This window comes from Hermetia illucens, chromosome 3 (genome assembly GCF_905115235.1).
Source record: "Hermetia illucens chromosome 3, iHerIll2.2.curated.20191125, whole genome shotgun sequence".
NCBI lineage: Eukaryota > Metazoa > Arthropoda > Insecta > Diptera > Stratiomyidae > Hermetia > Hermetia illucens.
In genome coordinates, this window is record NC_051851.1 from 41,341,174 (window position 1) to 41,368,068 (window position 26,895).

A 26,895-nucleotide genomic window follows, 5' to 3' on the forward strand; every position below is an offset into this window, starting at 1 on the left:
ATTACGAATTCCGTGCAGCTAAAAGCGGCTTTATAGAAAGAAACAAGTCGGGAAACCGGAAGCTCGGCGCTTCAGGTATGAAACGTTTTGTTTGCTTCTTATTTGTACGCAGCCCGTAATGTATATGCATCTGGCATGTCAGATTGCTCACTATAGTGTGATATTGATATTTAGTACTTTGGGTTGCAGTAACATCCTTTATACTATAATTTATATTACTGCAAATTTTTATAATTTTAGGATAAAGTTAAGGGGGGTTTCTAGTCAATTTCCCCCAAAACCAAAACGGCTGTCATCGAAAAGTACTAATCGAGACCTTTCATTTGATATCCAACATGACTATATTCGGTGATAAAAAAATTGTATACACCCCTTTTGTATCTCTTAATCACAATGTAAAAAGATGTAACTCGGTGCATGTCTGGAGGTTCACAGTTCCCACCTTTTTAACAAATTTCGTGTCAATCCGTAAAACCGTTTCTGAGAAAAGTGCGTGTGACAGACAGACAGATAGGCATATATTGAATCGCTTTTAATAAGGTTTTGTTCTACAAACAAAACTTTAAAAAGAGGCCTGGGAAAACCAACAGGTCTGTGATTTCAATAGGTACAAGAAGCAGCTACACTATTTGCGCAATTTTTACCAACAAGTCATCAAAATTAAAGCTCTACACCTCAGTGCTCATCTTATCCAGGCAAAGAGGATTAGTCCAGAACTGAGCGATTTTAATATCTCGGGTCAATGATATCAACTAATGGAAAACTCCTTCACGCATTAGCGCAACCTGGATGAAGTGGCATTCCGCAACTGGTGTTCTTTATAATCCACGTATCAACGAGCATCTTAAATCAAAAATTTACCACAATGTCGTCTGCCCTGTCACCATCTATGGTTGTGAATGTTGACCGACTATAGAAGACAATAAATGGCGTTCTGCAGTAATGGAGACGAATATGTCATGTTGGACTAGTGGCCTGACACGCCTTGATCAGATCCGAAATGAGGAAACATTTTGAGAAAGGCGGCTTCAATGGGATCGCACCAGCGACCAAAGATCAACAGCAAATGCAAATGGTTGAATTCAGCTAGCATACGCTAGTATCGGCGCCCTATACATAACAATGTTTTATTTTGGAATACCCGCGAAACTGACTAGTACTGAAAAACTTACGGATTCTGGTGGATCAGAAAGAATGTCGACGGTGTGCCAATACTCTATCCACTTTATCGTAGGTGAAAATTTAGTTAGCCGGCACAGTCAAACAGTTAGGAATGTACGCCAACTCCAAATTACAGTGCTCCAACACTATCAGCAGAGTTCCCGAAGATTCCTCTAGTGTTGTAGGGATATATTAGGAAATACTTAATATCTGTGCGACAACAGGTTCACACATACCCAGGATAAAGCCTATTTTGATGCATACATGAATCTGCTGGTAGGATTTGTTGCTTGTGTATGATTGAACAACGAGAACTCTACGGTTCGGGTGTAGAATTCACCCCTCGTTTTTTAGAATACATACTCTGTCAATATCATCGAGTGAGAAGTATAACCCCAGACACAGGCAATTGTGAACATGTTAATATTAACTCTTTGGAACGAGATGGCTGGTCAAGAAACTTAATGATAAGATTGACCGTGTTTCTTAGAAAAATGACTTGCTGCTGGCTATGGGATGGGATGGGCGGGGGGATGCTATCTTCCCGCAAGCGCCTTTATCACTTTTATGATGTCGATTAACTTTTTCACTGGGCCATGAAACTTGACCAAACGACTTTTCAAAGGAGAGAAGGAGGGTTCGACCACAAAATTAAGGTCCTTAGTTTAGCAGGTTCTCGTATTTTTCTAACCTGCCTTAAAGCATTGGAGCAGCGCGGGGGAAATTATCTCCACCGTTGCTGGAAGCCTTGAAGCTTCCATTAATTGACATTGTTTCGGTGGTTTAATAACTTTTGTTAGGCCATGCTAAAGTAGGGATCTCGTCAAAGTTAAACCACGTCACTATATCAAACTGCTGTGTTAGCTGCTGGGTTAGCCCTTCTGATTCGAAAACGATATTGGTATTTGATGAAATAACGGCCCTGATAATATAGAATCGTCGAATAATAAACAGTGAACTGTCAGATGAAGTAATCCACAATCAGAAACTATTTAAAAATCCGATTTCAATTGAAAGTTCGGCCTTTAGGAGGATCTCAGCGAAATTTGAGTCGGAGTTGCTGACAGACGAGCTCAGAAAGCTTTGTTTAGAGATCAAAAATATATTGGAGACTATGAACAGCGATCTTAACGATGCTTAGTCTGAAGTATATGAACGTAACTCAGGAATCAAATTTGAGCCAACACAATAGAAGCATGCAACAAACGCGAAACGCAAAAGAAGCAAGGTATGTCTACAGCAATATCTTTTTCTCGGTAAAGATTCGTGACACTATAAGACGCAACCGACCGAATATGTGAGAAAGTGGCAGTTAGCAAGCTGATTATGATAACATGCCAGCTCATTTTTCACGCATGAGTCTCCCAGCGACTTTTGGCTTCTCCTCAAGCTGACAAAGAAATGGGAAACGGAAGGACTCTAGTAGGATCCTCTTCAATAAAAAGTGTGACTACTCTCTCTATTTCACATGAGGCTATACAAGCGAGGCAAGCAAGATATAAATCTAAATAAGTACATCGGGGTTAGCATAATGGATTTATTGAGTCTTAGCGTATGAAAATACCCTCCGCCTCTATTTTTTTTAACTCTATCACTTTAAAGGTGAAAATAGTGTCCGATTGGCTTCGAAATTCGAGTAGATAGGCATTTAATTTATTGTGGTTGTTGAAGGGTAATACGAGTCTGGAATGCAATAGTGCGCCATAGTTTTTGTCGTGCACTACAATTTTGATGAAATATGACAGGCTTCAGACCAATTAATGCAACGAATAAAATCTAATTTTTTAACGTTTGAGTAATCAACGTATATACCCCAGTATGTATGATCTTGTATACACGAGCAACCAGGTTGCCAACCAAGTTACAAGTTGCACTCAAATAACTGCAACGGTTGCAAGAATATGAAAAAAAAAATTGATATTTGTGGGCGGAGCCTTTATTTACAACCTAAGGAATGGAGTCAATGAGGTGTGTAGGGTCCTTTGCAAGGACTACAGTCTGCAGAAAGAAGATATGGCTCATACTCCCGGTTCAGGGCGTTGGCAGGTCTTGAAAAAAGAATTACGAAAGCGAAACGTCAGGCACCGTGATCCACATCCTGCAAGCAAACATGCACAGGAGTCCAACTGCTTACGACCTAATGGATCAGATGGTGCAAGAAAGAAGAGCTGACTAGCTGCTTCTCAGTGAGCAGTGCTGAGATAGGAGCTCACCATCATAATATGCCGATATATCTGGCACTGATGCAATCTGGGCGAGAGATACGGTTAACTGGCGAGTACGGGCCTATGGTCGAGGAGACAGCTTCGTTTGGGTTAGTTGTGCGGAAGTGACATTTTTAAGCGTTTACCGCACAGCGAATGAATCTGTGCAAGCTTTTCCGAATGGGTTCGCCGTCTTGGAAGACGAGATGAGAAACAAGAAAGGGGAATTTTAGTCAGAGGAGAGTTTAACCCCAGAGCCCTGAAATTGAGAATGTTTCAACCCAGATTCCCGAGGTACATAGATTTTGGAGATACCTGTCAGGAAAGGACTTATTGTTCTAAATACCGGTGGCCCTCGGACATTCCGACGCCCTAGTTACGAGGGCACTATACTCGATTTAACTTTTGTTATGGAGTCCTTAGAGTCAGCTGTCAAACGATGGAAGGTACTGGAAGATTTCGCTTCCAGTGATCATCAGTACATTTCCTTTGAAGTGACAAACGACCCTTCTCAGTTTTCTACAGTCTCAAGAGGGCTAAATCAGCGACAAGACGCAAGTGCAGACACGGGAACTGCAACTAGTTCATTTAACGATGAGCTTATCAACACAGCTTGGACGTAAGGAACGAACTGCCTCACGCTTTGGCGGATTACTCAGCGTGCAAGAGACCAAGACGACTGGCTCTTGGATTTGCAGAGTACAAGCGTGAGGACAAGGAATTCCGCCACGAAATCAACAGGCAGAAAACACGCTGCTGGCAGGAACTAATCAATGACGTCAACGGAGAGCCATGGGGCTGGTATAAGCTGGTTACCAAAAACCTCGGTGCTATCGGTCTATGAAGCAGCGAAAGTGGGAGAAATCGTGCAGCCCAATTTCCTGGCCAACCTATCCAAACTGACGTTGTTCATGAAGTAGTGAGTACTGAGGAATGCCTACTTTTCACTGCAAACGAACTAGAGTCGTCACTGTCGGCGATTGGTGCCCCTTGTGACGCTAGACGTAAGAAACGCCTTCAATTCTGCAAAGTGGTGCCACATGTTTGAGGCATTGGAAAATCGTTTCCATACTCCAGGTTACTTATTGCGGATTTTGAGCGACCATTTAACCGACCAGGGTAGGACACCGCAAAATGAAGGTAACCTTGGGGTCGACTCAGGGAGATCCCTGATATATAATATTAATCATCTTTGGTCCGGACCTTTGAAACACTTCATATGATAGTCTTCTACAACTCGAGATTCCTGATGAATCGCATCCGGTCGGATATGCGGATGATATTGCGGCACTGGTTACCACATGCACAGTTGAGCAACACTGGGAATGTCGATGCGGTGAGTAAGGAAATGAATGGCTGAATATGAATTCTGTTTAGCTTTGGAAAAAACCGAAGTCGTTGTGCTGACCAACCAGAGGCTTGCAGCAGTCCTCCCTATTCAGGTTGTTGAAACCATAGTCTTGTCGAAGCCGCGGTGAAGTACCTCGACATCATGATAGACACGAAAATGAGTTTCTTCGAGCAGATTCGCAACATAGCAGGCAATGCTGCTGCTAGAATATTTGCAATTTGCTGATGTCCAATGTTGCAGGTTCATTATCCAGAAGACGTTACCTGCTGATGAACGCGGTTCAGTTCACCCTCCTTTACGGTTCCGAAGTATGAGCTGACTTCATCAGTAAGGAAGTGTACCGTAAGCGCCTAGTGCAAACATAAAGACGGAGGGTACGCCGAACCAGCAGTAATGATGTTAGCAGGATTTATTCCGATTGTTCTCAAAACTGCCGAGCTGAGGCTTACATACCTCAGAAAAGGTCAGGGAAATAAGGAAGCTGTCACTTGTAAAGAGGGAGCTCGTGCCCCCTGCGCATGGCAGCAATTTCGGAAAAGAGAATCGATAGGTACGCGCATTTCATAAAAGATTCGCGCCCATGGTTCAATCGAAAGCATAGTGATGTTGGCTATGACCTAACCTAGCTGCTCAACGGGTACCCACACAAAATCGGGAAATCTCTGTCGCTAGACTGTATCTATTGCAAAGATGTGATGGATTGATGCTTGCTTGCTGTTCTACAAAAGATGGGAGTGCCATCGCCTGTCGGTGGAAGGGAGTCTTGCGTCCCCGGACACCATAATTGAGGACATGACGAAGAACGAGGACATATAGAGTCGAGAGGCACCTTACACTCAAAACATTCTTACAATAGATAGGAGAAATGCCAGGGTAGCTAAGGTTCCCTGAATTCACGAGGCTTTTCTTCGATGTTGAATAGGCCTGACCTGAGGTAATGTGATAAACGGTTCCGGTTTATAGTCCTAGACGCTCCAGTGGGTGTTTTAGCCGGTAGTCTGTATGAGACAGGAGTCCGGTACTTTATGCGTAAGTGCATTTTATTTTCCGACGCAAAAAAAGAGTAGCAACATGGTAGCGATCAACGAAAGAAAAATGGCATGGTTCGGCAGAAGAATAAAGTCGATGCCATGACTCACACACTTTTGCTTATGGGTGACCTTACACGACCAGTATTTGACCAGTCTAGCGTCAGTCTGAATGACAAAATAATTGCAAACTGATCGTCTAAGATATATAAGGCATTGACTGATGAACATTTAAATTTTGGAATAAAATCTGTCAGTTTGGCTGGACTGATGATAAGTTGAGGGCAGGACAGTTGTCATTGCATTGTTAATCGAAACATGACTTCCGAATGATCCGGATCTTGAAGTGCATGCAACAAAAAATGGTTTTTTTTCTTCTTTTTCATTTTTGGTGGATTGAATTATGGTAGACTGATGAAATACTGATGGTGTACGGTCAGCCTATGACGTATCCTAGACAATCAGTACTTCATCAGACTCTTTTATTCAGAATAACTGACTGATGGACTCGTGAATATTAAAATTTTTAAATTAAATCTGTCAATCAGTTTAACCGTGTTGTTTCCACCAAGTCACTAAGACCTACCCTACACGATCAGTATTTCATTAGTCTGCCATAAGTCAATCCATCACAAATGAACAGGTGAACAACTGATGGACTGAGCTGTTTATTTGTTAATTTTTAATGGATTGATCTATGGCAGACTAATGAAACAGCCATCGTGTAGGGTAGGTCTAAGAAGCTTTTTGATTCTTTTTGGATATTGTCAAGTGATCACTTAAATATAAAACAAGGCTGCCATTATCAATATTGTTTTACCATAGATTTTATAAATTTTCAGATGGGAAGCAACTTTTGTGGAATTAAAGTGCAGGATATATCTTCAAGCACCATCCTGGATGTATGAAAATATGTATGCCGATGTTTTCTAAGATTGATATGGGGATTATGAAAGAAATTAAATGCCTTTGATGACCATAAAAGATTTGAAATTATGGCAAAAATTTACAAGAATCTGCAAAAAAAAAAACGATGTGAAGAGAAAGTTTGCACCTGCAAATGCAAATAGTGAAAATCTCGAGATTGACATTTAATTGAGAGATTGCCATCAAATAATTGGGTCGGGGTATGAAAATTAAGGCAGAGTTGAGAGCGAGAGAGGTGATGCTGGTGGATGCTGAGACTCCTTTGGAATGACTTTGGGTGTGAAGCCTTAACGAAAGTCATTTCATACGGTGCAGATTAAGATCGCCCCCTAGCCTTGGTTGTGATTCGGTTGGATGAAGTTTAAAGAAGGGTGGTATTGTATTTATTTGTGTGTGAATCATTTGAGATTCTATGACCATACAAGATTCTGTAACCATACAAGAAAGAGATACTTGACTACTATCGTCAGTAGGAAGAGCAACACCTCGTAGAAAACAATAGAAAATAGAAATGACATTTTTATAGTTCTAAAGGCAGTGAGCAAGATAGAAGTGGGTTGGTTAGATAGAACAATATGGTGCAAAGAAGAGTGAATTACAGAACACTTGAATTTATCATTTTTCTGGTGATCTGGTTAAAACAGTGAATTTTCAAAATTACAAACTGCAGCTTATGGAAAATTTACTCGGCTTTGATATATCACTATTTTTAATTATTTATTGTACCTTGAATATTAGCAAAATAGTTGAATTTGAAATTCAAAAGTAAATATTAGGAATTTTTAGTTTTCTCTGAATTAAACCGTAAAAATTGTAATTCGGTTGTCATTTTCGCGGCAAATCCTTTGCGTTTTTTTCAATATATGCAGTATCATCATATCCTCCCATCATCTCAAATTTCAACAATCTTTACAGTGTATTTCTCCTATTATTCATGAAACGAAGAAAGGGTACTAGTTTGTTTCTTAGTTTCTTGCAACAAAAACAAGTGCATTTAGACTTCTTGAATACCATAGTCTTACGCTCTAAATCTTTTTGTTACAATTGTGTTTTCTCTCAGCTTTCATTCCATCTAAACTCACTTACACCGAGACTTAAATCTACATAAGCCGATAGTTTCATTCATATTTTTTTGTTTGTTTTTAAATTTCAATAATTCATAAGAGCTATTCTTATGCCGAACAATTTCTTATCCTTTCTACAATGTTTGCTTCATTTTCTTTGTTTTTGTCTTTTTTTTTTGTTAAATTCAATTTTAAACGTATGATTTCAACTCTAATATTTGCTCTTGTTTAAAATAAAACCATAAACAACTGAACAGTCAATAATATAATGATTATAATAGTTAAGTAGCTAATACACGATTTTCCTTACATTTGCCTTTCATCTAAAAAGTATTTATTAATTATAATTATTAGTTTCATTTAACTAGCAACATTTTTTTTATTATTATTTTTCATTCTTTGTGTTTCTTCCTCATTTTATTCCTTTCTCTTCAATAGTTAATATTATTTATATTATCATTTACTTTGACTTAAAAAAATACTTTTAGGGACTAAATGTACAGCACCACTTATAAATGTTTCTTATACACATTTGGTTTACATTTTTATTTATTTTGGATGATTTACTTCAGTTGGTTTTTTGTTTTTTATTTTCTTTCGATTTCTAATATCATTTCTTAGGATACAGATCAATTGAGAATGTTATTATGTTTTTTAGAGTGTGATTTTTTTAGATTTCAAAAAGATTAAAGTTGAAGAGAGTACATATTTCCTTACATTTTTCCTTTAGAAATAAAAACGGGGGAAAAGATTGGTAGATATGAACAAGCACTTAAGGATTTCATTCTTTTATTTGCGATTGTTTTGCCCGAATCAAGTTCAGCCCACCTTGATTGGGCCGGAAAAGTTGATTTTGCTTTTAAGTTAAATATTAAAGATATACACTATAGATACTTAGCTTACGTTGCTAGGTGATGAGATCAGTACGGCTGAATAGAGAGAGCGAGAAAAGAGTAATGAAAGAACGGTTTTATAAAGTACACAACAATCTGCCGATCTTTGATTCTCTTCTATCTGCATTGTTTGCACTCGTAACTATTGAGCTTGAAATAGGTCTGGAAAGCCTACTGGAGCCTAGAAGCGTACCGCTATCGAATTGCGAAGAGGTGTTATTTCATTCCGTTTGTATCACAAGACAGCGATGATTATTTTCAGTTTGTCTTTAAAGCTTTTTAATTATAGTCGACAAATCTTTAGGCTACTTTGCTCATTCGAATGTAAGCTTAAAACAGTAAACACAGGAACTAACAAGTGAATTTTTATTAGCTCTCACTGAATCATATCCTACATCTACAGAGTCTCAGGGACCATTCGAAAGTACGAAAACTCGATCACATTCGACAACGTTTCACCTAAACCTAATGTAGGTTTACATGTGCGTCTAGAAAGCAAACAATAGTAGCAAATGTTCTCAATTCAAAAAGAAACTAGGCGAATTAAGCTCCGGAAAACCTACTCACAGGAGAACAACTTTTTAAGAAGAAAGAAAGAAGGAAAATAAGGTTAAAATCAGAGAGTTAAGGTTGCCCCTATTTCCTATCAAGACTTTCACGCTTTCGTAACTTTCGTAAGTATTCCAGACTATACTAAGTTCAACAGCTCACACATACCACTCCTTGATATCTTTAGAATCACGTTTCTTAGGCTTAGGTTGCACTAGACCAGCAGGTTGGCATTTATCGCTTCCGTTCATCATTGAACCGTTCATGTTCAGAGATGCTCCGTATCCAGCCATACCGCTCATACTACCCGAGTTCGCCCCGCTTCCGTTCGAAATTTGATGACGACTGTGATGATATGAACTATTTGTACCGGTATTACCAAGAAGCGCTGCATTTGGTCCCTGCCCATAACCTGCTCCTTTGTCTGGTTCAGCTTTGTAGGATCGCTCGCCAGTAGATTTGAGCCAAAGTACCAGAAGTATTACAAGGATAACCGCAATTAGAACTCCAGCCACAATACCTATAATCATTGCAGTTCGCTCCTCTTCTATTGAGCTGATTCGTCCACCTCGATTTTTAGGTCTGTGATTTGGATTGTACGGAGGTGAAGGAGGAGGTGTTCTGGAGTAAACGTTTGGGATTTCGTTTTCAGGCTCTGCTGGATTTGGTTGTTGATATTCGGTTGTTGATGTTCTCTCTACTTCAGGGATAGCTGCTGTTTCATAATCCGTTGGTTCATGTTCAACCGAGGTGGTTTGAACATGGGTTGTAGTTGTATAAGAAGTAGTTCCACTAGTAGTTGTCGTTGTTGACCCTGTTGTCGAACGGCTTCCAGACGTGGTGAGGGGTGTTGTATTGTGTGAAGTCCTTGTTGTTTCAGTTTCAGCTTTTGTTGTTCCTGTTGTCTGGTGTTGAGTTGTTGATGTCGAATCGGTCCGCTTTTCTCCTTCGGATGTTGTAGAGGACGTGATTTCTACAGCCGATTCTGTATGGAAGAAAGTATGATTTTGGATGAGCACTGAATATGAAATTTATTTATTTTTATTGTGGGCATTAATAGGCTGGATATTCACTTCTTGAGTTTGAAATGCCACCTTTTTACGCTGCGCTTTATAGTTCTGAATATGTGTGATGTGTAAAAGGTTATTTTTAGTAAACTCGAGTTTTTGGAGTACTTTTCGATAACATTCAACAACAATTCGACAATATCTCCCCTCCCTGCCTACGTTCCTACCCAACTTGGTTCACAACGGAAATTTTTATTAACATTCGCTTGAAACATACACTGCGGAAGAAGTTTCGAGCTTCTAAGAATGATGACGACCTTGCTCACTTTAATATACGCCCTACTGTGAAGTCAATGGCCAGAAAAGCGCGTAAATGGTACTTATTGAGCGTCGAAGTCGCCCTTGCCCGCGGTAACTTAAAACCCTTTTGGTCTCAAGCTCGCAATTCTCGTAATCCCACTCAATCTCTCCCTTTTTCAATCAGCTTCGCTGACTCCATTGCCAACTCTCCACAACAATCCTGCGACCTACTCTGCACCTACTTCTCTTCAGTAAAAATAAAACTAGGTAGCTTTCTTCTACTACAATATATTTTAATAGTTAGTAAATACGTATTTCGAGAGCTACTACTGAGTAGCTTAAGTACTGAGGAAGAAAGTAAGTAGCTCTCGAAATACGTATTTACTAACTATTAAAATATATTGTAGTAGGAGAAAGCTACCTAGTTTTATTTTTATTTAGAAGAACTACAAGCATCGGAACGATAACTATTCTCTTCAGTGTTTTCTCCCTCGAGCCCTCCGCCCTCTACATCTCTCATAACTGCAGACTGCTCCGAATCTCTGGCCATTTCTCTCCTTACGCCTTCCTTGGTTGAGTTACTCATTGGTAATCTTGATCCCAATTTCGGACCTGGCCCCGATGTGCTTCCTAACCTCTTCCTCCTTAATTGTAGAAAACACATTTCCCTTCCCGAGTATAATCTACAACAAAAGTCTAGACGAATGCTACTTTCCCCGTCTCTGGAAAAAGGCCCTTACCATCCCTATCCTCAAGAGCGGAGACCCTTCTCTTGCTGTGAACTACCGCCCCAGATAGGTCAACCACTGGTTGACTACGTACTTTGGTCACCTCGTTACCAAAGAGCAGCATGGTTTCGTGAGACATAGATCTACGGCTTCAAACCTTCTGGTCTTTACCAACTTTGTTGCTAAATGCTTGAATTCACGACAAGAGGTACATGCTATTTATACAGATTTCTCCAAAGCCTTTGATAACGTTGACCATAACGTTCTCACCTCTAAACTTTCATTACTAGACTTCCCTCCCTCAGTCATCTCCCGGCTTTCCTCCTATCTCTCATACCGTTCCTGCAAAGTTTCTTTTCATGGTTACTCATCTCGTTCCTTCTCTCCTTCGTCTGGTGTTCCCCAGGGCTCTATACTTGGCCCGCTACTCTTCCTGTTTTTATCAATGACCTCGCCTCCATCCTCACCTGCCCGTATTTGTTTTACACAGACGACCTTAAATTGTTTGCCTCTGTTTCGTCTCCGTTGGACTGTGCTCTCTAACAGTCCAACCTTGATAATTTAGTTGGTTGGTGTTCGGTCAACAAGCTAGCACTGAATGTCAACAAATGCCACTGGATGTGCTATTCGCTTAAACCCTCCCCAACATCTTTTTCCTATTCTCTCAGTGCACAGCCCCTTTCAATACTGACCTCCTACAAAGACCTGGGTGTAATATTCGACGACAAACTTCGTTTCAATTCCCACTTCGCTGACATCACCAATAGAGCTTTCAAAATGTTTGGTTTTATCCTACGTTCCTCCTCCGGCTTTACCTCAATCCAGCCCTCCTTAACACTTTTCAATTCCCTTGTCAGAAACATCCTTGAATATTGCTGTGTAGTCTGGTCCCCCCTCGGCGTTGGGGGCTGCCGCGCTCTTGAAGTTGTACCTCCTCCCCTCCCCCTCCCAACGCCGTATCTTCCTTGACATGTGTACTCTTTTCAAACTCTGCAATTGTCTGATGGACTGCTCCGCCAACTCGGATATTACCTTCCGTGTCGCCTCGTCTCATAGCACACGTAGTGCGGACATTTTTGATGTACCCTCCACAGAGCTTGAGATTTACTTCCACTCCCCGATCCCGAGGCTATGCCGGTCCTACAACACCCTACAGCTTGGGTCCTTTGACTTAACGAGAGGAATAGTCTAGTAGTCGATTGAAGAAGAAGCCATCCTTTATAACATTAGAGTGCAGGACTGGCAATGTATGCTGTTCTCGCAACAATTAAGTCAGAGTGTTTGGGTGGTTCGTCGGTGGCTTTGAAAAGAATCTGATCTGAACCTGCGTTAGAAGAAAATGTGTCTCGAAGAAAATATGAAATATTGCCTGCAAAAGTCTTGTCAACCGGGCACGTGGCCTGCCTGGGGCTCTGATAGGAACAACCATCGTTGGCGCAATATTTCAACTTGAATCTAGTCATCGAAATATTTTAAAGTACTTCACTTCAAGGCCGTTTTGGTGCATTAGCAGGTAATGTAGTTATAATTGCGTCCGTTCGGGATTATTACCCTGATTCGATTGAGGTAATGATTCACAGCTTAGTTAACTATTATTCGTTATGTGACTCCTACTAAAGAAAAAAAAACCCTTCTTCAGCAGTAAGGGAAGAATAAACCTCAGACTTAAGACTCAGATATTAAATGGAGCATCTTATCGGGGCCTCAAGCAGTCGAGGAGGAGCTATAAGAAAACTGTGGATGGATTGGCGACAACCAGCTCTAAGATTGTAAAAATTACGAACAAACATATCAAACTGGTGCATAATATTTTGCTTATTAGCCCTTTTAATTTTTGTACAATAGCCTGTGAAAAAGGAAGAGGTTAGTTTTACTACCGCCACCCTGAAAATGATCTAGTGTAAACTCTTTATATTGCCCTCTTTTCTTTCAGACACCATGGGTGGTAGAGAGTAATATACAATGCGCTTCTCTCGTTCATTGAGGAAGTCCTGCAGATTGGCAGTATGGGTTCTGATGAGCTCATCCTATGGCTAATGTTATGAATATCGGAAATTTTGCTTGACATGCGATAGCCTTCGGTAAACACGGCGAAATAGACATCAAAGTGGGTTTCATTTTGCCACCTTGGGTTGAATAGGACAAATTGGTAATTTAGTAAAATCGTGCAATTTCACACAACTGGTTTGCTTTTTTTTTGGTAGTAGAGTAGGTGAATGCGTTTGCGCATAGGATGTTGGACTTGAAGATTACGCCGTCGGACTAACAACCAAATACCTCTTTGTCATCAGAGAACTAGCCTGACACCGTTCGACACATTACTTCCCGCTCTCCCGCTTTGGGAGCCCTCAAGTCAAGGGGAGGAAGGGAGTTGTTAGTTTAGGGAACCCCTTGCCATCCGACCCTTCCGCGGCGCGCGTTCAATCTTCTTTGCAATAAGAAGGGCCCGAACATAATACGACTCCAGCTGCCAGCGCTCCTTAGCATCTCTTTGACAATGTTGCCTGAAGGGAACTAAGCTGTGTCTGCAGAAAGCTGCTGACGAAAACCGTCCCACCTTTCACAAGAGAAAAAGATGTGTTCAGTGTCGTCTGCCACTCCTTTGCAGAACACAATCAGAAGATCGCGCTTTCCCAATTTCGTGCAGGTAAGACTGAAACCCTCCATGCCCATTTAGAAGTTGGGTAAGGAAGTAAGCAATCTAACCGTGCGATCGGTTCAGTCACGGATCTAAATCTTGAACAAGGCGTTTACGATGCACTTCCTTGTCAAGGGCATTAGCCCATATTTCCGCGCCATAGAGCAGAATGGATTGCGTTGTTCCCATTAGAAGACGTCTCCTAGTAGATATAGGGCACATTCACCGACTGAAGGCCCAGACTCCAGCTGCAGCCCTGCCCGCTGCTGCTTTGATTTGCTCGAAGAAGTTCATTTTACTAAGGTGTTTAACCATTGGTTTTGACTCAAGCTTACCCGTCTGCTCGGCGCCTGTTCAACAGTGCGCCCGGCAACAAGTGCCGGAACGTCGTCTGCATAACCGACCAGGCGCGATTCTTCGGGCATATCGAGTCTCAGCAGACTATCGTAGGAAGCGTTCTAAAGGTGTGGCCATAGGATGAATCCCTGTGCTAGTCCCGATGTCATTTCCCTCCTCCTCTTGCCCTCTAGCGTCTCATAGAGCAGGGAGCGGTCGTTCAGATAATCCCTCAATATCCGCAAGAGAAAGCTTAGCACGTGGAATGAGTTTTCTAATGTGCCTAGCATATCTGTCCATCTTAAAATTGAAGGCATTTCTGACACTAAGTGTTATCAGGAGCGAAATTCGTCCGAGTTATCTGTCGAGATCGGCGGCTGTGTGGCTCGGCTCGATGAGCCGCATCCACGACCTTTCTAACAGCATCCATCGTGGATCTCAATGTTCTGAACCTGAACTGCCTTGGTGATAAGTCCCCGGTAGCGCGGATCGTTTCAACGAGTCTATTCCTGATCAGCACTTTCCCGTCATTCGCGGTTCGCTCTTCACAGAGAGGCTTTTTCAAGGCTACTACCGAGGACGCAGATATACTGTCAGGCACTTCGAGCACGCCACTCCCCGTATCGTAAGCGACCTTTTAAAGGTCACTGACGACCTCTGAGGTCTGAGCTCGACTGGTTGAGAATCACCTTTAGGAGGAACACATAGGGAACGCGATGAATGTCGGTATGAGTACCTTAAGGTTTCGCATTAGAACATGCTTCATGAAACGTAATATACAAAAAAGTGGTTAGTCTTTGTTGATCGGAGGAGATAACCGAGATTGACTTCGCTAATATGCTGACGATGTTTGTAGTGTGAAAAAGTTGAGGATGTGGAGCTATATGTAAGTGGATCATCATTGATACCATCAAATTCTATCTAGGAATAATTAAATTGGACCTCAAACGGTCTACTGGCTGAATGTCAGCCTATGGTTTCACGACATGCGATTTAAATTTGTTTCTTCATTGTCAATAAATTTCTGTCAACCTTAAAGTCGTACAATCGTAAATTCTTTTTAATAATTACATAATGATCTGCATTTTAAAACAGTAGCCTTCAAAGCATTTTTTTACAATGTGTATCCCAATGCTATATGCATCCCCACCTTAGCGTGCAATTGAATGTATTTTGGAAAATGGGTTTGATTCTTAGGCTCGAACAATCAGCTGGTCGGGGGAAGTTTTCGGACCGGTGTGAGAGTGGCATAAATCTATCTTTCAAAAATTTAATGATGTTTTTTTGCTTTTCAAAACTGTAATTGGTATTGAGTATCGTAATTAAGTCGATCTTTTATTCTAATTTCACAAAAATGATCGCGTTTAGAGGAGCTGTTAGACCTGGTCCAACTGAATTTTCGCCACATTCCGAGCGAAACTTGAAAATTTGAAAATCTGGATTGAATCATGGTGTCTGTGGTAGGATGACTTTGAATGTCGAGTGGTATGGGGAACATAGTGTGAAAGAGTGCAAATGCTTGCTCTTCCCATTCGCAGGAATTACTTCGGAACTTCTCATATGACGTTTTATTAGGAAATTCGTTTCAGCGTTTGAGCGAGCGAAGTTATCGTCGATGTAATTTTCCTGCGAAATGTTCATTGCAAGGAATTTGTATTTTTGAAGCTGGGGATGGGCTTAAGTATAATGCGAGTCGTATAGGTATTTCTTTTATTTGGGTCGTGTATGTAAGTACAATCATGCAGACTCGATTAGTGTCTTATGAACCGCTACCGTAGGCTTGATTAAAAAAGTATCGGAAACTGGCTCCATGTGCATTTTATCTTATCTATCTGGATATATTTTTGTATTCTGGTACTGCTAAGATGCGGCTGAAAGTAAGGATATTAGCTTAAAGGCACACGCGTGACCGCCGCAGTGTTAACAAGGGACGAAAAATATGCTGATTGACAAATGCTGTCACCAACAAGCATAGAAGAAACAGTCCGTGCAATCCACCGGTTAAGAAATCATAAGCCACCAGGAGCCGATGGAATTACAGCCGAATTGGTTAAGTATGGAGGCGACCAATTACACCAAGCGGTTCATCAACTTATGATCAAATTATGGGACACCGAATCAATGCCTGACGACTGGCAACGGAGCCAAGGGCCGAGGGAATTGGGCCGTTAGATGGACAGATATGCTAGGCACATTAGGAAAGTCATTCCACGTGCCAACCTATCTCTTGTGGATCTTGACGGATTATCTGAAAGACCGTTCCCTGCTCTATGAGACGTTAGAGGGCCAGAAGAGGATGGAAATCACGTCGGGAGTAGCATAGGGATTCATCCTAGGGCCAGACCTCTGGAACACTTCCTAATATAGTCTGCTGGAACTCAATATGCCCGAAGAGTCTCGCCTGGTCGATTATGCAGACGACGTGCGGCATTTGTTGCCGGAAGTACCGTTGAACAGGCGCAAGCAGGTTTGGCATATTGATGCGACATGTAAGTGGATGGATGACTGCTCACGGTTTCAGCCTTGCGCTGGCAAAAACCGAAGTAATCATCTTGACCAGAACGGGAATCCCGACCCTGCGTCCCATATCGATCGGCGAGTTGACTATGGAGTCAAAACGGTTAAATAATATAATAATAATGGTTGGCGCAACAATCCATATTTGATCAGGGCCTTGAAGTACGTTAAAGCAATTTATTCAAGACCGTAACGGTACACTACAGCACATTGTAGGAAGCAATGTGGTTAGCATTGCGCTCGCCTGAGATTATTACGAAAATTTAGACCCGTGTTTGAACCGAACGCACTGTGAGATTAATTACTTCCTTACCCAACTTCTAAGTGGGAATGGAGGTTTTCAGTCTTACCTTTACAGGATTGGGAAGCTCGAATCATGTTGCGCATTATGTTCAGGTTTTTCTTATTGCGAAGATGACTCAATTTGACCGGTGGAGGGATCGGATGGTAAGGGTTTTCCTGAACTAACAACTCCCTTCCTCCCCTCCCCTCCCGTTGGCGAAAGGGACTCCCCGACTTGAAGGCTCCCAAAGCCGGGAGAGAAGGAGGGGTAGCATGAAGTAATTGTCAAACGGTTCCAGGCTACTTCCCTGATGACAGAGAGTAGTTGGTAGTAGTAGTAGTTGGTAGTCCAATAGTGTACTGTTGCAGGAGTCCAACACTCTGTGCGTAAACGCATTCACCTACTCTACTCCCACAAAAAAAAAGAAAAATCGGGTTTGTCAAGAACATCGTCCCTTCTGCATTGCATTACTGAGTCTAGTGGAGGCGTCGGACCGCATGGAACAAAATTTCATACGGTATGCATTGCCACTCTATACTGGGTTAAATTGATCTACTGTAAGCCGAAGAGTGAAATTGTATATCAAAACCGCTTCGTGTCTCCGTCGGTTTTAATCAAGGAAGAACCCTCTTTCCAATTCTCTTTGTTCTGGTTATGCACACTGCCACAAAAAACATCCAACGTCTAGGCTTCATAGCAAAATTGATCTCGAATGACTTATCCAATGATGAATGGTCGCTGCATGCAACAAGGCATGAGACTGAATCTAAATAAGACAGAATTTCTGAGGACCAACCCCAATGAAAAAGACATTGTCAGTGACAGTGGCTTGTCGGCGTTGGCTGAGTCTTGATTAACAATCTCACCGCAGTGGATACGAAGATGCTGCGTCAGCTCACTGGCACAACATGGTATGATTGCATTCGAAATAAGGATGTCCGTAGTTGATAAGGAGTTGCACCCATCATGAAGAAATTGTAAGATGATACTCTCGCCTTCCAGCCTTTAAGACTACACTTTTCCTTTCCACATTCAGATACAAAGTCCTTGATATTCTAGAATTCCATTTGCTATTCAAGTTTTCATAAATCCGCTTCATTTCCAACAGTCTCCCTCAAACTCATCCGTCTCTCTGTAAACAACACATTTTCAACTTGCCCGAATAGTCAAGACACCAATTCAAAATCATTGGAAAAAAATCCTTTTGAGATGAAAAGTTCAATGGGAGTCCTTTAGAGTTTAGTAGTCAATTTCGGTGCATGATTGTTACTAAATAATAAATTAAAATCACTTCCTTGAGCGAAGGACGACACGCGCCGTTCGCACTGACATTTTGGCAACATCTAAGCGTACCGAAAGCTATTTCAAATTAGGAAAATGTCGAAAGGAAATCAAATTCAATCCAGGATGGGTTATGATCCATTGTATGCAAATGAACACGTTATTCAACTCATTTCTAATTTAGTAAGATGGAATATGTATATTGAGAAATAGACACTGACTTAAGTTGTAGATACGAGTACATGAGAAGTGCTTTATTTTTGCGTGTAAGAACCAAGAGATTGTGTAATACATAATGCATTTGTAGATTCCATCCGACATCATTATTAATATTACATCAATTTATACATATTTCGAGCAGTTGAAAATGTTCACATTTCTGTGTTTCCACAAATATATTGAATAAGGAACCGAGAATGGAGTACACGTGAACATGTTAAATTTGAAAAACATGTATGATGTGTGCAAATGTTGCTTGTTCGTCTACGAATAGATATTATACATATGAATATAATCTGATGAGGGTAATTGGGATTCGGTATAACGGCAGAATTGGTAATCTATGTATAACTACTACCCAGCGATCGCGCCTCGAAAGCAATGGAAGCGATTTGTTATCTCCAACTACTCTCTAGAAAAAGCATATTCACTGAAGTACTTAAAACGAGCAATCTTCGGAATTTCCTTTAAGGGTGACGAAAATGGATAGAAATCTGCAAATTCCGGATACGCTACGACCACAATGATCGCTTTCTCCAGCTTGAATGAGAATTCAGGGGATCCACTCTCTAGAAAGCATTCTTCTTCTGCTTGCGACACTATGCTTTTGTATCTCCCCTTCGGACACCACCATGTCGTGGTGGAGGAACCAGTCGTAATTTACTACTATATTAAGGGTGCCTAAAACAAAAAAGTCGCGACCGAGGCATGGATTTTTGAGGCCTCACGAGATTCATATACCCTCAGTAGAAAGCGTGCACCCAATGTTTCCTGCGCGGTCAGCTCGAAAGGAGAGTTCAGTAACTTCCTTGATGAGAGAAACTGGAAATCTGACTACGGTCGACCTGTCGACGACACAGTTGTCTAATCATTCCATAAAACGGGAGGGGAAGGCTCGGTAGAAGGCAACTTCTGTCGCAAGTGGGAAGGGGCTAAATGCCGAATCTTACCTGTCAGAGTCTTTTCTTCCGCCTCTACCCAGAAGAGCAGAAGAAAGGGAAGCAGGTGATGTGGACCCAACTGGGCTAATACCGGTATCTAGAAAGGGATCCATGCCGCTCGGACACCAGATGGTTGTGGTATCGGTTATAATATTCATCGTTATATAGGCTAAACTTCTTCATATAGAGGAACAAAAATTCTTTGGATCTTCAGAGCCAGCCCGTAGCATTCACGAAATAAATCAGCTCTCCCACCCTGTAGCTAGAAATCTCTCTGAGATCCCCAAAGAATGGTTTACCCAGCAGCCTGACTCTAGCCAGAGCTGAGCAATCGCAGAGAAAGTGTATGAGGGTTTTCCTTCCTTCTCCGCAGCTTCGGCAATGCGAATTGTAGGGTATGCCAAGCCTAGCGGCATGGTCCCCTATGGGCTCCGCGCCCCGTGCAGACCGCAGTAATCTGGAATGCATTTGCACGCGCTTATGTTATAAGCGGGCCAAATTCTTCTTGATTCGGCACAGCTTGTAAGCCTTCGCCATCTTAGGTTCGCGGCTGCTAGATAGTGCGAGTAGACTCGGCCCCCGACAGCCGCCAGCGGAACACCGACTGTATTCGTCGAAGGACTGCCAAGAGCAGAGCCTTGCCTGGCCAATCCGTCAGCCCACTCATTCCCCTTTTTGTTCCTATGCCCGGGTACCCAGAGGAGAGTGACCTTGAGTGTGCCGCTCAGGCGGTTTAGCGCATTTCTGCACTGCCCCACCAGCCTGGAAGATTTCGCCGCTGAGTACAAGGCCTTGATGGCCGCTTGGCTGTCGGTCAGAATGGCTATGTTACGCCTGGGGGTGGAATATCGCTCCAGCCATCGACAGAATTCCAATATCGCCAGTACTTCCGCCTGGAATACACTGACAAAGCCTGGGAACCATACGACTTGGATACACTGTGTGTAGTCGAGAAAACCCCCGCGACGACTCCACAGGCCATCTTTGATCCGTCTGTAAGGAATAATGTGTCATGATCTTGCACCACGCCGCCGGTCTTCCACTTTGCCCTAATTGGAAGGTCCACACCAAAGTTTCTCGGCATAGTCCGTGGGGGATGCCCAGATTTCCCGAGGTATTTCATCTAGGACGTTGCTATGGGCGTAGGACTTCACTGCCCAGCATCCGGACTCACGTAGTCTGACGGCACTGCACGCTGCAACGTATTTAATGTGGAGGTCTAGGGGGAGGAGATGCAGGAGTACATTGAGAGCATCTGCCGGACACGACTCAGAGCCCCAGTAGAACCTGCATACGTGGTTCTTTGAATCGTATTAAGCTTCACCCTATTGTATTTTTTCTCCAAAGCGTGCCACCATACAATAGAGCCGTATGTTAGGATCGGACGCACTACAGTGGTGTACATCCAGAGAACCATCCTCGGCCGGGCACCCCATTTATTTGCAAAGGTTCTCTTGCAGGCATAGGAGGTTATACAGGCCTTCTTAACCCTCAGTTCTATGTTCAATTTCCAATTTAGCTTTGGATCCAGGATTACAGCCAGATACTTTACATTAGAGGAAAGAACCAATCTTGGTTCATTCAGCGGTGGTAGATGGAATTCAGGTATCCTTGGCTTGGTGGTGAATAGCATCATTTGCGTTTTGGTTGGGTTTATGCTGAGTCCGCATCTTGCGGCCCACAGGCGTACCAGCATAGAAAGTCCTGTGAGTCTGTTCCTCAACCTTTGGTTTTACAGATGGAGGCCGCAACGCTGAAAGACGATTACGGGGGGGGGGGGCATTTGACTCAAGGCCTTTCCAAAAGCTTTGTGGTGCCATCAGAGAGCATAGTGTCGATGATGATTTAGTTAAGTAGATCTATGCTATGTTAACACAACTGTGCTGAAGTAGGGGTTGTTCGCTATCTAGGTGTACTTTCGTTGCTTCTGTGGAGGTGTTGATCGGCGTGGCTGCGCTGGTTGTCGGAACAGTGTGTGGAAATACACAACGCGTCGCTGATTTGATTGACAGTCGGTGTCTCAGGTATGGACTTTCAGTAAATGCTAATAAATCCGCAGTGGTTTTATTCACAAAAAGGGAGGAAAGTGAATGGTCCTTGTTTTCGAGAGATGACACAGACAGGAAGTTTCTTCGGAACAAACATGTAGAGGTAAAGATGAAAGGAGTTCTCATAGTCTATGAGCTGTGTGAAGCTTTGTTTTTACATGTGGAAATATGTTGCTATTATTAGACCGATGTTCGCTTATAGTGTGGGAGGTTATGGTGAGAAGCAAAGTTTTTACAGTAAACTAGCTGCATTGCAAAGAACTACCTATGTGTCTGGGTTTTATCAGTGCCATAGACACAACATCATTATTTACTCAATTTGCAACCCTTGGATATATATACATTCAAGCAGCTCATAGATTATATCTATGGGGAAACAACGGAAGTGAGTTTTTGGGAGAGCTTAATCTAGTTCTAACAATGCCTTCTGATTCTCGGGTTCCTATGCATTTACATATTGGAATAGTACGTTTCCCCTAGGTTGACACCCACACCGTGCATTTTCATACTAGCAAGGCAGCTATTCTCATAAGGTGGGGACCACTTTAACTTCATTGTGTACTATATAATGGGATTTGTCTATGATTAAAATACTATCCTGAGTGACTAAGATGAGTAGCTATCGCATGACCTAAAAAAGTTTGCGAAATTCACCGTGAAGGTCCGCCCACAAAATACTGAAGCGCCGAAGTGTTCCGTCGACACACCTTTATGCTGCTGAGGGAGGGGGTCTTTTGAAAACCTTTGCCTCTTACGTATCATTTTAAGAAAACTTCACGAATGAAATAAAATTTTGTTTGGGAATGGGTTGTCCTGAGCTAGCCATCCATTTAATAGCAGGCCGCACTAGTTTGGCAAGAGCAGGGTAGAGGCATTTCGACAGCGTCTGATGTGATCGACTTTGCCTTGCGATTGAAATCGATCAAGCGAAATATACAAATTTTTAAAAAACTTCTCGATGCGGATTAGGCACCGGAACTTGAAAAATTAACAAATTTGGGGCAGGGGAAGCATCGATTGAGAATGCGATCCACGTGGATTCTTCTTCTTGATTATGGTAGTTAGGTCCAGGTGCCAGATTTAGGTCGTTTTGATCTTTTGTTGGATTTGCACGATGTGCTACGTTTTCCTGGTTCCGCTGCAGTCCCTTGCATTAGTTATGGCCACGTGAAGTTTTTGTAAAATGATAGGTGGAGGACTAAGTGTTTAAAGGAACTCCCACATTTCCGAACGTCTCCGGCCACGCAGGATGGTTTCTTACTATCGTCAGTTCCACTAAGTCGTAACAAATCCTATAAAACATTGACTGATGAAAGTAGCTGTAGAGCTCGTCGACTGTCAGTATATTAGAGGTTCCTGTCCCGTGTCTGCCTAAGGAAAGTAATTCACTGTTTATTGTCCTAGTTATGATAATTCTGTGGACAGGAAGTCATCAGTTACCACTTTACTATTTTAGTACTTTACTATACTATCTTGTTTACATCAAGAATGGCAGACGTTAGCTTTAGTTAAAATTAAGTAAGTTAAGCGGTTTCCTGTTGAGCAAATTTGAGATATTAAAACTGCTGTTTCATCATAGGTCGAAGCGACTGCTTGGCGCATTCAATGGTTACCTGAATGGGGACATTTTTACTTGCCGCCAGAAGGTGGCATGGCTCGTGCAAATGGCACAAAATTTCCGAGAAGCTCACAAAACATTCAGCGCCCAGCGCATTATACATTGTTCTATAAAGATGGAGTTTTCATAACCAGCGTGGCACGCTTGATCACATCTGTAATGATGATACCCACGATCGATATGTGGTTACACCGATCATGGAAAAATTGTGAGGGAAGTGTCTTCGATAGTATGGACACGTTAACGAGAATTCACTTGCCAAGAGCATCGAAGTCGATAGTAAGCGACTAAAAGTCCGGCCGAAACAATAGTGGCTAGATGGGGATCTGCTGCATTCGGATCAGTCCAGTTTGATAGAACAACAAAATGGCGTAACCGATGACGCCGAGCTGACCCCGCTTGTGAATGGACAACGGCTGAAGAGGAAGAAAAAAGGAAGATCTGGGAGCGCTTACCATCCTAGGACTGGACCTCTGAAATGCCTCTTATGATAGTCCGCTAAGACTGGATATGCCGGCGCAGTCGCGCCTGGTTGGTTATATAAGTACTTTTTTCCGGACGCACTATTGAATAAGCGCAAAGCAGATTTGGCATATTGATGCGTTTCAACTTTGCGTCGAAAAAAAAAACGAAATACTTATCTTGACTAAAAGGAGAATTCCCACCCTGCGCCCTGTATCGATTACAGAATCATTGAGTAAATCAAAGCAGTAGCGGACAAGGCAACAAGTAGGGTTACGTTTCTTTATGAGGACAACGCCACCGAAAGTGCCAAACGCGGAAGCAGAGAAGAGGCGCCTTGCGAGGGTTGTATGACTATCACGTTATTTCCGCACCGGCTGCGATGGTGATTGCGGGCGCGATCCTCCCTTCCCCTTCTTGCTAAGGAGCGCAATATCATCCTTTGGGAAAAGGAGTCAAGAGACAAATGGACTGTTCGGCTCAGTGGGCATGGAGGTTTTCGGAATTATTGGCAATATTATCCTCTACACTGTTGTAAATTTTGTATTTCACGGATGAGCTTGAAAGAGGTTTACGGCTAAATTTCTGAAGACGGTATTATATTATTATTAATTTTAGTTTTGCAGATATCGCGATATATCCCTGTGCTTTTTTTTCAGATTTTGGGGTTGGATAAGTTCTGAGAACAAAACCTGTTTCTCTTTTTGGAGGGATACATTTTCAAGCTTCACTTCCCTACGTTTCACCCAGTATCAGAAATAAGATCAGTTTTAAAAAGTGCTAAGTCCTTTCATTTGATACGTTACATGATGATATTGTGATGTGATGATTCCTTCTTTAAACTCAACACAAAATGGCGCCAGTTGTTATATATAAAGGGATCCACAGACCACACCTTCTTACCACATTTCGTGACAACGAGTTCAGCCGTTTCCGAGTAAATAGGGGGGCAGACAGACATCCCTAGTGTGGACAGATGCACCGAAAAATACAGCCAGTTGGAGAACATGGTGAAGCCACTTGCGTAATAGGAGGAATGGTCCTGATTGATATTCTGGCGAGAGAAAGACAGTGTCTTTACGATCGAGCCGCAGTTCGCACCAACTATCGATGAATGATAGGAGAAGTATGATGACTGAAGCACCACTTCTTCAACCACTTTTTGCTAGAATGGTTCGGGAAATTGGTGAACTTCAGCGCAGAACCTGAATGTCGGTTGTAACGCCATTGATTGTGATGATAAATTGAAAGATATCATTTTTAGAAATGGGGTCCATGAGCTTGAAACTCTAGTCTCAATAGGAAGAAATAGTATTTACCATCCGACACCTGATCCGTAATGAAATTGTATAGATATTTGATTATCAGATGTTGCGTGTTTTATTTTATCTTTCTCAAGAAAAAATACTTATTTTGTAACTTTCAGTGATGTGATATATTTACTGGTAACTATTTGGTTTCATGACTATAGAAATTGAGATGTGACTACTTAATTTTAGGGCGCTAATTCGTGTAATCGATATTAGTGGAATTGATTTGCATATATATCTATAACTGATTCTGATGATAAAATGATGTTGCAATAGTTTATATTGGAAAAATCATAATATTGAGAGTATTTACCTGTTCCTTTCGCCGAAGTTGAAGTAAACTGTTCAGTTGTTTCTCCATAATCGCCAGACCCATGTAAGCAATCTTCATCATCACATGTCCTTTCTGTTCCACCCGTTGCTTTCTCGCCACCCTTATGCGGCGTTGTAGGTTGTTTAGTTGGTGGCACATAAACTGGCGTTATCAAGTCATCACCACTGCCCGATTCGAAGGGTGGTGTACATTCATCTTCATCATCGCCACGACATCCGGATCCCGCACCGGAAAATATCAAATCATCCATAACGCCAGGATAACCACTTGCCGGTGTCTGAAAATACTTGAAATGAGTATAGTATTCTTGTCTTCGGAACTCTAGCCGGAAGAAGAAAAACAAAACGAAAACAAACATTTATGTGCGAAATGTGAAAAATTGTGAGTGAATAAAAATTTTCCAACTGATACTCGATTTATCAACGAAAAAAACTTCTACACAAACATGTGAGTGAGTGTTGTATTTACAGAGAAATTGTGTGTGGTATATATTATGAATGTATGTGTCATAGAATTTTTTCAAGGAAGAGGGGACTATGTTTTGCGGAATGAGAAAGGAAAGTTTCTATTTTCGGAGTAGTGACATGAAGGTTATTCTTTGTGTAATTTGAGATTAGGCATTGTTGAAACTGACATATATACAAACTGCATTCTGCATATTACCAAATTTTTCCAAAGAAATGTTTGTTTAATGTTGTTTTCTTAGATAGAAATTGGCTTAGTATAGTTGAAAACAAAAGACTTAAGCCAGTAACTTTCTATTTGCTTATTGTATGTAAATTGAAAATCTGGCAAATCAAGCTTTTAATCCCTATTGAGCATTCGAAATTTGGAGAATAATGTAGTCTTGTGGTTTCATTTAACAAAGGAAGGAAGCTGTATTTCAAGATGGTAAGCTTTGTGGAATGTACAGGTAAACATCTTCTGCACCTCTATTTCGTTTTGTTAATAATGCGAGAGCTGTTGTCTTCAACGCAAATATTTACTATCATATAATACAAATAAACTATTTATTTGTCAGAGAGAGAAATAAAGAGGTGAGTACTGATAACATTCTAGAGGAATTTTCTGATGACTTTTTGAATTGGGCGATGGCCAAAAGTCTATCCTTATCGGCGGAAGTTGACATAGAGGTGAGAGCTATCACAAAAATTTAAAAAAAATCGTGAAATTTACCGAGAAAATCAACCTGCAAATGTTAAAGCTCCACTCAAATGTCACGTTGATACGCGCGATCTCGCCTCTGTGCTAGCCAGCCTCTAAAGTGGATGATCATGTTTCGACCAACTTTTTGCAATCAAACGAATTTTGGAAAAGTGTTCAAATATTCACAGATTTAAGAAAGCATATGACAGTCCGTAATTAAACGTATTGTATAAAATTATGATTGACTTCTTAATTATTAGAACGGTACATCAGATACAATCATGAGTTATACGAAATGTTCAATATAATCAAGCACCAACCATCGTTCTGAGATGAGTGCGCCCATTGGATCGGGTATAACCAAACGGAAGGAGAAAATTCAATTGAGGAAAATGAAAATGGCTGGACAAATTCAGTCGGCAAGTACACAATATTGTATATTCTCAAACAAATGGTCCAACCTGCTAGACTTTAGACGATCGACTTGAACTCTGACTGATTAGCTTTAATGCCACGTTATGAAAGAAGAAATAATGGACATGAAAGCTAT

At 41.7% G+C, this 26,895-nt stretch overlaps 1 protein-coding gene across 4 annotated transcripts in view; it reads right to left on the reverse strand.

Moving 5' to 3' along the window:
- Positions 1-26,895, reverse strand: part of LOC119650608 (neurexin-1) — a 371,754-nt gene that overhangs the window by 2,062 nt on the left and 342,797 nt on the right. For 3 of the 4 annotated variants that reach the window (XM_038053477.1, XM_038053476.1, XM_038053475.1), the window contains 2 exons: positions 25,179-25,476; positions 280-10,162 (listed from right to left, as the gene is read on the reverse strand). In XM_038053477.1, the coding sequence (XP_037909405.1) occupies positions 9,336-10,162; positions 25,179-25,476 (1,125 nt within the window). In that variant the 3' untranslated portion in view covers positions 280-9,335. Of the gene's footprint in view, positions 1-279; positions 10,163-25,178; positions 25,477-26,895 lie in introns of those variants that run through there. The other variant, XM_038053478.1, reaches the window with a different exon arrangement.